General features: G+C 40.8%; 1 protein-coding gene across 2 annotated transcripts in view; it reads right to left on the bottom strand.

The window, feature by feature from the left end:
• LOC144784686 (ATP-dependent translocase ABCB1-like) overlaps positions 1 to 14,649 on the bottom strand; it is a 1,804,387-nt gene that overhangs the window by 1,287,649 nt on the left and 502,089 nt on the right. For both annotated transcript variants that reach the window (XM_078663637.1, XM_078663636.1), the window contains exon 9: positions 10,996 to 11,173. In XM_078663637.1, the coding sequence (XP_078519763.1) occupies positions 10,996 to 11,173 (178 nt within the window). The remainder of the gene's footprint in view (positions 1 to 10,995; positions 11,174 to 14,649) is intronic.

Genomic DNA, 14,649 nt, shown 5'->3' on the forward strand with positions numbered 1-14,649 from the left:
GCACTCTCTGGAGTGGGAATAGTAATGTTTACCCTTATGCTATCCAACGGTTTCCCTACTGTTGCACTCACTGGAGTGGGAATAGTATTTTTTACCCCTACGCTATGCAACGCTTTCCCTACTGTTGCACTCTCTGGAGTGGGAATAGTAATTTTTACCCCTACGCTATCCAACGCTTTCCCTACTGTTGCACTCTCTGGAGTGGGAATAGTATTTTTTACCCCTACGCTATCCAACGCTTTCCCCACTGTTGCACGCTCTGGAGTTGGAATAGTAATTTTTACCCTCGGCAATCCAACACTTTCCCTACTGTTGCACTCTCTGGAGTGGGAATAGTAATGTTTACCCTTATGCTATCCAACGGTTTCCCTACTGTTGCACTCACTGGAGTGGGAATAGTAATTTTTACCCCTACGCTATCCAACGCTTTCCCTACTGTTGCACTCTCTGGAGTGGGAATAGTATTTTTTACCCCTACGCTATCCACCGCTTTCCCTACTGTTGCACTCACTGGATTGGGAATAGTATTTTTTACCCTCCCACTATCCAACGCTTTCCCTACTGTTGCACTCTCTGGAGTGGGAATAGTAATTTTTACCCTTACGCTATTCAACGCTTTCCCTACTGTTGCACTCACTGGAGTGGGAATAGTATTTTTTACCCCTACGCTATCCAACGCTTTCCCTACTGTTGCACTCTCTGGAGTGGGAATATTAATTTTTACCCCTACGCTATCCAACGCTTTCCCTACTGTTGCTCTCTCTGGAGTGGGAATAGTATTTTTACCCCTACGCTATCCAACGCTTTCCATACTGTTGCACTCACTGGAGTGGGAATAGTATTTTTTACCCTCCCACTATCCAACGCTTTCCCTACTGTTGCACTCACTGGAGTGGTAATATTAAATGTTACCCTCCTGCTATCCTACGGTAAAATATTGTACATTTTTTATTAATAACTTTAATTAATTATATCTTAATTTTAAGGTTATTTGAGTATTTTTAAGTATGTTTTAGTTAATTATATTTATTATTTCATAAATTTTAAATTACTTTTAAGACATTTAAAAAAATTCGATATTTTGACTGACTATATTTTTTACAGAATATATTTTGGATTCGATATTTTTGTACTTACCTGTTTGTAGATAGGAATTCGATATTTTGGCATTCTATATTTTGGTGACTATATTTTGGTAAGAATATATTTTGTCTTTCTATATTATGTCAGTGATCCCGTTGTAGCATCATACATCCCAATCAGATCAATGGTGTTACAAAATCGACTTGCTCTTGATACATTATTAGCAAAAGAGGCAGAGTCTGTAAAATGTTGAAAGCGCAACATTGTTGCACTTACATACCTGACAAGAGTGTTGAAATTGAAGTACAAAATAAGCCCTGAAATAAAAGCAGGTGTTGCAGCAGAAATAAAACGTTTGGTTGAAACAGGCATTTTACAAGAAATAATGAGAAGTCCATGTAATTCGCCTATAATTGGAATAAAGAAACCGTGTGGCAAATACAGGGTCGTACAAGACCTCAGAAATATTAATAAGATTGTTGTCCCATGCTGTCCAGTTGTGCCGAATCCTGCAGTGATTCTGTATCAGATACCGTGGGAAGCTGGATGGTTTACTGTGATCAATTTGTGTCACGCATTTTTCTCGATTCCATTACACCCAGATAGCAAATTTCTTTTTTCTTTTAAATTCGACAGTCATGTGTAAGGCGGGAATCGCTTTCCTCAGGAGAATACAGAGAGTCCATCAATTTTTAATCAAATTTTGAAAAAGTGCCTTGAGTCTTTGGTACTGCCAGGACAGTCAGTCCTAGTCCAGTATATAGACGACCTATTGGTGGCGTCTAAAAATCGAAATGACTGTGTTGTTGATACCATTGCTTTACTGAACCACTTAGGTGAAGGGTGGCATAAAGTGTCACCTGAAAAACTACAGTTTTTCATCACATCAGTGAAATATCTGAGGCACCAGATAGAATGAGGTGTCAGAAGGGTTACCTCAGAGAGAATCAGAATAATCAGAAACATGAATTTACTCCAAACTCAGAAAGAGATCAGAATGTTTCTTGGAGTAGTAGGTTACTGCAGGCAATGGATTGTGGGATTTGCAGTCCTAGCAAAACCATTAATACAGATGACAAAGAAAAGAGCAAAAGATCCAGTAGAATCGGATGATGAAAGCATGACTGTTTTTCTGAAATTACGAGAATGTCTGTGTACAGCTCCAGCATTAGAGATGCCTGACTATTCGAAAGACTTTGCACTATTCTGTGACACACGAGATAATAGTGCACTTTCAGTTTTGATCCAAACTCATGGTCTGATGAGACGTCCTGTGGCATATTTTTCTTTTACATTAGACCCAGTAGCATCTGCATTACCAGGATGCCTGAAAGCAGTAGCCGCAACTTGCATGAGTCTTGAGCAAAGCGAGTCAATCATTATGGGACATCCTGTAACAGTGTATGTTCCACATGCAGTTGTAATATTACTGACCAGAACAAAAACTCAGTACTTTACTCCTAGTCGGCTGAATAAGTACGAGCGTATTCTTGTAGGTGTAGGAAATGTAACCATTGCTAGGTGTAATATTTAGAACCCAGCAAAATTGCTACCTAATTCACATTTTGCAGAAGTGAAGGGAGAAATCGATCATAATTGTATCGACTTGACCGAATACAGTACAAAACCACCTCCTGACATAAGAGAAGAGCCACTAATTGATTCTGAATATGAGCTATTTGTAGATGGCTCATGCATGAGACATGAGGAAGGAGGTTTAAGCGCTGCCTATGCAGTGTGTACGTTGGAGGGTCCAATTGAAGCATTCTATTTACCTGGAGTCAAGTCTGCACAAATAGCCGAATGGATTGCATTGACAAAAGCTTGCAAATTTGGGAAAAATTGGAAAGTAACCATATACACTGATAACCAGTATGGTTACGGGGTTGTGCATGACTATGGCCAATTATGGATGCAAAGAGAGTTTCTGACACTCCAATTAAGAATGGTCATTATGTGAAAGATTTACTCGAAGCAATCCAACTGCCAAAAGAAGTGGCTGTGGTCAAGTGTGCTGCTCACAAATCTGGTAATGACAAAGTGACAGCTGGTAACCGATATGCTGACCAGTTAGCCGAACATTGTGGCAAATTTAAAATGGCTGTAAACAAGAAAATTGAAGTAGGTGAAAACCGCTGCCAACTTATGTTGCTTAAAGGTGAGAGAACATGGGAAGAAGTGAGAGACTTGCAAAATGAAGCAGAACCAAAAGAAAAGGAAGAGTGGAGAAAGATAGGTTGTCAGAGAAGGGGTGGAGATGGTGTTATTGTTTACCTTGATGGTGGGCCAGTGTTACCAGACTGTATGCTTGCTCCTATAGCTAGGATGTTCCATGGAGATTCTCACCTGGGAAGAGACGCTATGATTAGATTGTTCAGACAGAGTTGGTACAATGCGAGATTCAGGAACATAGCGGAATCACTTTGCCAAAGATGTTTAGTTTGTCAAGAGATGAATACTGGAAAGAAAACTGTAGTGTTACCAGGAGAGATTGGGAAGGCAGAGGGTCCCTTCATACGATTACAGATTGATTTCATTCAGTTAGCCCTTTGTCGAGGACTAAAATACATTCTTGTCATTGTCTGCCTGTTTTCAAAATCGGTAGAAGCTTACCCTACACGTAGGAATTATACCATTACTGTAGCCAAACTCCTACTCAGAGAACTTATACCACGTTTCGGTTTTCCAGTAACAATTGAATCAGACCGAGGCTGCCATTTTAATAATGAAATAATTGACCTAATCTGTGAAGCATTTAATGTTAAACAAAAACTTCACTGTGCATACCGCCCAGAGGCTTCTGGAGTGGTAGAACAACTGAATGGCACAATCAAGTCAAGATTGGGAAAGATGTATGAGTCTACTCGACTAGAGTGGCCAGATGCTTTACGTCTTGTTCTGATGGGACTCAGAAGTATTCCAGACTGGAACACAGGCTTGAGTCCTCATGAAATACTAATGGGAAGAGCAATGAGGCAAGCATGGGTGCCATGACACAAGTTGATAAATATATCTGAAGATTTAGTACTGGAGTACTGCAAAGAACTGGCTGACCAAGTGCGTTCTATCTCTTACCAGATTGGGGAAGACGCTGTCGCTAGACAAGCCACTCCAGCACCTGACCTGAACCTAGGTGATTGGGTAGTGCTAAAGAAACATACTCAAAAATCTTGTCTTGCACCGAGGTGGGGAAAACCACGTCAAGTGATTTTGGTTACCACCGCAGCTGTAAAATTCGAGGGAGTTCCACATTGGATCCAAGCCAGTCATACAAAAAGAGTGACTGAACCTGAAGAAACTAAAACTGAAGGTTGTGCAGCTGAGGGGTCTCGAGATGTCGATCCTGAAGTAGCTGAAGAGGAACAACCAAGCACCAGCCAAGATGATTGGATTCCAGTAGTCGAGATACCTGCAGAATACGTGAGAACCAGAAGTCAAACTTATTTAGACAGTCAGAGTGATAGTGAGGACGAGAAAGGAATGGAAGAAGGTACTCAGATCATAAAAATACAAGTCAAAAGTGATTCTGAGGAGGATCAGATAGGGATAGATCAGAATACTCGGATAATTGACACCCCACCAAGAACTCTAGAGTCTGAGGAGGGACAAACAGGTACTAGAGCGAAAGCTCAGGCGGAAGAAAATCAAGAGTTTGAAGAGCCTGAGCAAGACCAGATAGGAGTAGAAAAAGGTGTTCAGGAAGAAGAGAAGAGAAGAAGGTGAATCAAAACAAAGTCAAAGTCAAATTCAGCAAACACCTGAACAAGGCCAGATTAGTAACCAGGCAGAAGAAACCGTAATAAGACCTGGACCTAGTCAGATAGAGAGGGACACAAAAGACAGCATTGAAATAGATGTGCCACAACTGAATGAAAATAAGAGAGCTTTGGAAGAAGACCAAAGCACAGTGCCAGCTAAAGAAGTTTGTCAAAAGACTGAAATTCAGTTTAAAGACCATAACTGAAGAACCTGAGCAAGTGAATGAGATAACAAGCCAAACTGAACAGTCTGTAATATAACCAAGAAGGAGAAGTCCACGACTGAAAAGACTGAATAATAAATTCAGAGGCCCTGAATGGACTTACATTGTTCTTGAAGATTTAGAAAATCTAGAAATAAGTGATGAAAGTGATGACGAATTGATTGCTGATCAGACTGACGGAGAAGTGAGACCCACTTGAAAATTTCACAGGGTAAAAGACTGTGTAGAAGCTACAAAGAGGGGTTAAATCTCCCTAGTCAGAAATAGCTGATCATAATGTTAATGGAAGAGCGAAAAGAAACTGTCTAAAAACATGCTGTAGAATATGCACATGTAGTATAGCGATAGTACTCATAGTATGGTTAGGACTGACAATAGCTATTCCTTACATAATGAGTAGAGACATAAAGAATGATACTAATGAGCTACAAATGATAGATAAACCTAGAAAAATAGATATACTAGAAAGGGCACTTAGCATTAAACAACACAAGTTAGATTTAGAAGCATCAGATGAGGAAGGACTACATTATACTGGAATTAAAAACAGAACTCACTTAAATGTTTTTGCAAACTTATTAGTACATTATGTAGAAGCTATGGAAATAGAAGATTGCTATGTTTGTATGAAGTTACCTACTTCAGTAGCCGAAGGTGTTACCTACCACCATTTACCACTAACATATGGTATTTCATGTAGTGTTTTAGCTAGTTTATTCTATAAGAAAGGACCTTTGCAGTATTACTATTCAAATTCAGATGTGATATTTTCTGAACATCCTATATGTGGTAACCTGAATCCTGTACATACTAAGAGGGATGTAACACGTTATATGGGTGAATACTTTCTAACTATAGGTACAATAGATATAGCTGAAGCACTCAAGAATAATTTAACATGTTTATTACAAGAAAAGGAGAAATATTTTTGAATATGGTAGAGAAAAGAAGAGAGAGTTTCCAAAGAAAAGCAAATGATAAGAATAATAAAATTCCTAAATGGACTGAGAATATAGGGTCCACCTCAAATGGCAAAACTCATGCTGCTATGTTGCTGGATTTCGAAAAGAAAGGGAACCTCTGTCTCCATAGGGAAAGAACTAGGTATTATAACAATATATTCATTGGTTCCAGTGAATGTGAACACAATTATAAGGTAATTGGGGGCTGGGGTTTCAAAGATGGAACTGAACCTGTGTTTCCTGGAATTTATTTTATATGCGGAAACAAGGCTTATTACAAATTACCAGATCATTGGTATGGGAGCTGTTATTTTCGAATAGTCTTCCCAAAGATATATCATGTAAACAAAATCACTGGAAACAATGAAGAAACTAATGGATTAATTCGTAGCAATAGAGCTAGTTTTGGAGAAATAGTAGGTTATATATTTAGTGTATTGATACCTACAGTGGGAGTGGCGCTGCATACACATAGAATTTGCACATTGTAAACAGTAGTGAATCGGTTATCAACTGACACTGCTGGAGGGTTCTTGATGGTCAATACCGAATTGGTTGCGATCAGATGGTAAACATCCTTTACAACGCAACTTTTACCACGCAGTGCCTTTACGACGCAACTTTTACAACGCAAACCATTACAACGCATTGCGCTGGGGGGCGCTCTAGGATAGGGAATAGGTTTAAAGTACTATCCAACACCTTCCCTACTATCCACGGGGACTGGAGTTGGAATAGTAAATTAAACTATTCACTATCCAGCGCCCAAAAGCACTATGCGTTGTAATGGTATGCGTTGTAAAACTTGCGATGTAAACATAGGCGTTGTAAAAGTATGCGTTGTAACGGTAAACAGTCATAATATCGATTCCAAAATATAGAATGGACATAATATCGAATGGACACAATATAATGGTTAAAAATATCGAATTTAAGGGAAGTAATATCGATTTTCAAAATATAGAAGTCAAAATATCGAAGTATACAAAATAGGCATTAAATATATCCATTTTTTAATAATATAAATTTTTTTAAGTGTTTTGTATGTTAGTATATGTGTGAAAAGTGTATATTAATTTTTGTAATGTATGTTTAATGTATTTTAAGTAATGAATTTTATGTTATTTAATTTTTGCGTAATTTAATTATGTAGCGGGTTGTGGGTTTATAGGGGAATAGGGTGGGAAGTAATTTAATTATATTAAATTCAATATTAATTTTTAGCAATTATTATAAATTTTTAATTAAATTTTGCTTTTTAGTTCTGTAGCGGGTTGTGGGTTTATAGGGGAATAGGGTGGGAAGTAATTTAATTGTAATTAATTAAATATTTTAATTTATTTATTGGTATTCATTTTGAATTTATTGTAATTTTTTAATTGGTAATTCATTTTTATTAATTGCCAATTAATTTGTATTAATTGATATATTATTAATTATGTTAATTTTCGAAATTTATTTTCTGTAGCGGGTTGTGGGTTTATAGGGGAATAGGGTGGGAAGTAATTTAATTGTAATTAAGTAAACAATTTTTTTCATTTATTGGTATTGATTTTAAATTTATTGTTAATTAATTTTTAATTGGTAATTAATTTCTATTAATTGGCAATTAATTTTTATTAATTGGTAATTGTTTTGTATTAATTAAATATTTGATAATTATGACAATCGTATTTTCTGTAGTGGGATGTGGGTTTATAGGGGAATAGGGTGGGAAGTAATGTAATTGTAATTAATTACATATTAAAAATAATTTTTGTGTATTGATAATTAATTTACTGTAAATTTTTAATTGGTATTATTTTTTATTATTAATTAGTTTTTGTTATTGAAAATTTATTAGTTGTTAAATAATTATGAATATGTTATTAATTTTTAATAACTAATATGTAGTTGTAGTTCTAATTAATTATTACATAATATTAAATTGGTTATTAATTTCAACTAATGTTTTATTGGTATTGATATTTAATTTATTTGTTAATAATATATTAAATCATTACTTTCCCTACTGTTAAACTCACTGGAGTGGGAATAGTAATTTTCACCCTCCCGCTATCCAACGCTTTCCCTACTGTTGCACTCTCTGGAGTGGGAATAGTAATTTTTACCCCTACGCTATCCAACGCTTTCCCTACTGTTGCACGCTCTGGAGTTGGAATAGTAATTTTTACCCTCCGCTATCCAACACTTTCCCTACTGTTGCACTCTCTGGAGTGGGAATAGTAATGTTTACCCTTATGCTATCCAACGGTTTCCCTACTGTTGTACTCACTGGAGTGGGAATAGTATTTTTTACCCCTACGCTATGCAACGCTTTCCCTACTGTCGCACTCTCTGGAGTGGGAATAGTAATTTTTACCCCTACGCTATCCAACGCTTTCCCTACTGTTGCACTCTCTGGAGTGGGAATAGTATTTTTTACCCCTACGCTATCCAACGCTTTCCCCACTGTTGCACGCTCTGGAGTTGGAATAGTAATTTTTACCCTCCGCTATCCAACACTTTCCCTACTGTTGCACTCTCTGGAGTGGGAATAGTAATGTTTACCCTTATGCTATCCAACGGTTTCCCTACTGTTGCACTCACTGGAGTGGGAATAGTAATTTTTACCCCTACGCTATCCAACGCTTTCCCTACTGTTGCACTCTCTGGAGTGGGAATAGTATTTTTTACCCCTACGCTATCCACCGCTTTCCCTACTGTTGCACTCACTGGATTGGGAATAGTATTTTTTACCCTCCCACTATCCAACGCTTTCCCTACTGTTGCACTCTCTGGAGTGGGAATAGTAATTTTTACCCTTACGCTATTCAACGCTTTCCCTACTGTTGCACTCACTGGAGTGGGAATAGTATTTTTTACCCCTACGCTATCCAACGCTTTCCCTACTGTTGCACTCTCTGGAGTGGGAATATTAATTTTTACCCCTACGCTATCCAACGCTTTCCCTACTGTTGCTCTCTCTGGAGTGGGAATAGTATTTTTACCCCTACGCTATCCAACGCTTTCCATACTGTTGCACTCACTGGAGTGGGAATAGTATTTTTTACCCTCCCACTATCCAACGCTTTCCCTACTATTGCACTCACTGGAGTGGTAATAATAAATGTTACCCTCCTGCTATCCTACGGTAAAATATTGTACATTTTTTATTAATAACTTAAATTAATTATATCTTAATTTTAAGGTTATTTGAGTATTTTTAAGTATGTTTTAGTTAATTATATTTATTATTTCATAAATTTTAAATGACTTTTAAGACATTTAAAAAAATTCGATATTTGGACTGACTATATTTTTTACAGACTATATTTTGGATTCGATATTTTTGTACTTACCTGTTTGTAGATAGGAATTCGATATTTTGGCATTCTATATTTTGGTGACTATATTTTGGTAAGTCTATATTTTGTCATTCTATATTATGTCAGTGATCCCGTTGTATCATCATACATCCCAATCAGATCAATGGTGTTAGAAAATAGACTTGCTCTTGATACATTATTAGCAAAAGAGGCAGAGTCTGTAAAATGTTGAAAGCGCAACATTGTTGCACTTACATACCTGACAAGAGTGTTGAAATTGAAGGGTATGTAAGAAATATTACACATATGGAAAGAGAGCTTAAACCACTTGAGGTTGATAGTGCATGGAAGAGACTGACTGATGGTCTCTCCTCAATAGGTAGTTGGATTTCTAACGTAGGACAGCGGTGACGGGGGCAGTCTCCTCTCGGTGCAGCGGGTGTCAGTAACAGATCCCCACTGACTGCTGCAGTCTTTGATTTGGGCTCTGGTCAGGGAGGGGGTGCCATATTGGGCTGTTCGGCACGATACCAGCCATGATCGCCAGAAGGGCAGCAGGGGAAGCAGGGGAAGTAATGAGACGCAGGACACTCAACAATAGCTCACTCAGTCCTCAGGCTGGGGCAGAGAAATGGGTCTGAAGACTGTAGTGGGAATCGGAGAGCTCCGAGTAAGTGTACCGCACAGAATGGAATCCGGCTCTGCCCCAAAAGGCATTTAGATCCTCTTGGAGTGATTTCATCTTTGTATTTTTGTTTAGTTTTAGGCCTTTTTAAAGCTACTTTCCTTCCAAAGATTAGTTCAGCTTTCCCCATACAGTTAGCATGAGATTTTTTCCCCGCTTTTTGTGCTAGTTCGTCTATAGATGCATAGTGTAATTCCTGTGGCTTTGGATAATGTAAGAGGATGGAAAATAAATCTATAGAAGATGATAGATTTTAGACCGACTGATTGTCTATTCTTAAACTTTGGTACAGTAAAAGGGGGGGTCTAAATCCTCAGACACTACTCTTTGTAGATGGATCAAGACAGTCATTTATTTAGAAGCTTATTCAAATGCTGGCAGGGATCTCCCAGGGTCAGGTCAAGTCAACTATACAAGAGGTATGACTGTCTCTTGGGCCAAGTAGGGAGGTGTTTCAATTGTGGACATTTGCACAGCTGCTCCTTGGGCTCCCCTTCTACATTCAAACCTCATTACAACTTAAATGTAACCCAGGGATCGGAGTTACATTTTGAAAAAGACATTTCTATCTACAGCAGATTCATTGTAATGAAAGTAGGACTTATTAGCAAATGTCAGTAATATCGTTAATTAGGGTGTGTTAATAAAGTTTTTTGCTTTGTTTTGTGCACCTTCTCCTATCTCTCTATGAGTAGTGCTGGACCACATCAGACCATCAAGTCATTCTACTTTGGTATACCCTCAGGATAGTAAATAAAGGGACGAAGAAGGCTATGCAGCGCTAATGTCTGGTTTAAATATTGGTAATCTTCAATGCTCTGATTATTTCTTCTTGGTATTTCCTTTCTGTGTGTCCGAATTGTGAATGGATTTAATAACATTTTTAAAAGTAAAAATCTGCCATTCTTGATTTTCTAAAATATGTAAACATGCTCCAATTATATTGCAGTACATATTGTGCTATCTTATACTCACAGTCATTATAGTGCCGAGTGAATAGTTATCTGGTTCATCCACAGTTAATTTTGTTCCATACCACAAACCAAGTGCATAAGTTGAAAATAGAATAAACTCAGAGATGCCCATTGATAAGAGTGTTGCAAAGGATTTCTTCATTCCAGCATTTCTGGCATCCCATAATGTAACTTCATACCTGAAAGAAACAAGATAAAAGTATAATTTATATCATCACATTCAGAACCCCAATTATGAAAAATCTTGGTTGTCTCGCATTTCTCACAAAACAATTATGTCAGTACACTATTTGCAGTTTCCTTTAATAACTATTGCTGCTATAAATACAACTGCTGAGTAGTGTCACATAAGCATCCACAATCGATCATTTGCATAGGCAAAACCATTCTTTACACTGAAAAGGGGGGCCTTTACTCGCTTTCTGGCTGCCATATCCTGCTTGCTGCACGCTCCACTTGCCCTGGTGGGACGAGGGTCCCAGGGCACACTCTTCCTGCTCCATGCACTGCTGTGAGGGACTTAACACCGCAGTAGGGGACTACAGGTCCCAGAATCCTCTGCTGCGGGCACAGGTGCTGCCATGAGGGGGAGGCGCTGGTCATTGCGTGTATAGCGCTGCCTCTCCCACCTCGGCGCCAGACGCAGCCCAGATGAAGCCCTGACCAAGGGCGGGCCCGTCTGTGCCCATCAGGGGCCGGAAGAGGCCAGGCTGGGCCACCCCACTGACATTGACCATCAGGCACTCACGCTATCCATCCAGCCACAAGGTAACGTAAAGTCATTTGTAACTCCCTGCCCACCATTGTGCTGTCTTGTGGCTTTGTAGCTTGTGGCCTTGTAGTTGGGCCACTTGGAATTGTTACTACAGAATGCGAAAACTTAGATGAGTAGAAGGGACCTTAGATGCATTCATTGTGAGGGCCGAGTCCTTGATAATGCACGGTCATGAATTGACCGAGAGACGGTTGACCCTGGACCCTGCTAAGCTACAGTCCCGTCTATCGTTAGCTGGTCTTATTTCTGACAGCGCATCATTCCCAAACCCACAAAATACATCACCAGTGAAGATTTGTCCTGTTTCCTCAAATCCGTCTCCGCTAAGCTTGGATGCACCTTACATGACTGCCCCAGGTGTGTCTTGTATTAACACTAGGGCGCAGGTTGCTAAGTCCCAAAGGAATGCTAAATTAAATGCCCAACCCACCAAAAGGAAGAGAAATGTTGGAACATTTAAGACTGAAATTAAAAACACAAAGGTTTGCCAATCTGTTAGCAATGCAAATGACCATGTGGCTATTATTATTACTAACTCTGTAGCCACTCAGACAGAGGCTATTCCTGAACTTTTGTGTAATGAGATCAATACAGACATTGCTGAGGAAGCCGCCCTCGTAGGGTCTGCAATGAAAGTTTTGGAAACTACATTGGCTAACATTGAGGAGATGATGGACACACATTTTTATTCACTCTGGAGGAAACTAAAGAGCATGGACTCTGCAGTGGTCAACTTAAGTGGTAGCAAGATGAACTATGTTGCCAATGATGCCGGGGGGGGGGCCTATAATTTCTGTGGCTAACAAACATGGGTCTGATCTACAATTGATGAGTTCCGTTCCACATAAGGATACTCCCCTTGTGTGAGAAAAAGCCATCTTTCTTGCATTGGTATGCCCCCACTTTTTGCTGAACTGCTGATGTGCTTTGACTGAGTGTGCCCTGGGCTCCTGCCAACCAGGTACCAAGGGCCTGTGTCCCTTCCCTAAAAACTGTGTTGAACCTAAAACCCAATTGGCATCTCTAGCCACCTGTCAGCCCCTAGTAAATGGTATCCTAGGAACCCAGGGCCTGGTGACCAGAGAAGACCCCTAAGGGCTGCAGCACTTATTGTGCCACCCTTAGGGGCCCTCTACCCTGACACCCACACCCTGCCTTTGCAGGATGAGTGTCTAAGTACAGAACTAAACCAAGAGTCGACATGCCCCACAGCAGATATGTTGCTGAACCCCTGGGTGGAGAGCTCCCCGCTCCCCTGAGCCTGCAACAATGCACATCCTGGGTGAGGTGCTAGGTCTCCACCCCCAGGATGGGCAGGGGAAGCTTCAAAGTCCTGCCACCTCTGTGAGCTTCTCCAGACCATTTGCTATACCCAGCAACTAGCCCCCACCAGTTCTGACCCCCACTCTGGCGGGAAGACTGGCGGGAAACTCTAAGTCAGGAAGGGGGTGTGCCAGCCTGTGCCAACCCCACCCCTCAGGTGGGAGAGGTAAGGTGAAGCACGACCCCAGGCTGCCCATATTAAAGATGGGGAGCCCTGCCCAATCACAGGTAGGCTCCTACCCCCTCCCACAGGAGAGGAGCAGACTAGGGGGTGTATCCACCCCAGGACAGAGACCTATTGGTCCCTGCCCTACCTGTAACGCCCCTAAATTCAGTATTTAGGGGCACCCTGAACCTTCCTTCCTCAGATCCCGACAAGAAAAGAAGAAAGAAGAACAAAAAGAAGAAGACCTGCTGTGCAGCTGCTAACAACAGGACGACACCCACTGACTTGGTCCCAGCCCTACCGGCCTGTCGATCCTGGAACCTGCTCCTGCTTATTCCCGGCGACCCCTGCGGACAGCAACCTTGGCCCATGTCCGACTGAGCCAAGCCCACGAGGACGTCCCTGCAGCGACTGGGACCCCGAGGTCCAGTATCCAGAGACCCTCCTCAACGAACCAGACGACGCCTGCAGCCTCAGAACCAGTGACTCCTCCAACCGCGACCAGCCGATAGTAAGATTTCCCGACGCCCAAAGACACCCCTGCACACGGCGCCCTGCATCCCCCTGTGCCTTCCTTTGGGGTACCTACCTCTTCTCCAAGATCCCAACTTACCTCTCGAAGTGGTGGTCGCACCTGAAGAACCACCGTCCCCGAGTCTGCAGCCTTCGTTCCCTTTTTACCTTTCCCATTGAATAACATTGAACGCCCAACGCCTCAAAAGCACCCTTCACCCAGCCGCCCGAGTGCCGCTGGAAGTGCAGCTACTACTCTACTCTACTTCCCCACTTGCCCTGAGTAAGTGACCAGGAGTTCAGCTCCCACAGCCGTGTGGCCTGCTGATTGCAGCCACCAACCGAAGTCTCCCTCCCCTCCATTGAATAACATTAGGCCTAACTACCTCTGCACCCGGCTGCCCCTGTGCTGCTGAGGGTGTACCAACTGTATCTACCTGACCCTGGGGGACCCCTGAGTCTACGCCCAGAACCTTAACTTCACTGGTTAAGTCCTCACCTGGAAACCAATAACCCATTTTCCTGCCATAGGATAACATTGACTGGTTTGACTCGAAAAATCTTCTAAGGGTGACGTTTTGAAACTCTAAAATATTCCTATAAAATCCACCGAATACCGAATCCCAAAGTACTCACCTGTGATCAGGAGAGAACCCAGTACTGTACCTTGTAGCCCAGTACTGAACCGCAAAAGTAATCCTAACCGGGTTTACAAGTAACCTAAATTTTCTCCATACGAATCCATTGACTGCTTTTCTATGAAATTTCTTCTAAGAGCAAACTTGTAAAACTTGAAACATTCGTTAAAAATCGTACCTACTACTGAAACGTAATTACTTACTTGTCTTAAGTAGAGATCTCAGTGCTGGACCTAGGAG

The sequence above is a fragment of the Lissotriton helveticus genome, chromosome 10 (assembly GCF_964261635.1).
Source record: "Lissotriton helveticus chromosome 10, aLisHel1.1, whole genome shotgun sequence".
Taxonomy (NCBI): domain Eukaryota; kingdom Metazoa; phylum Chordata; class Amphibia; order Caudata; family Salamandridae; genus Lissotriton; species Lissotriton helveticus.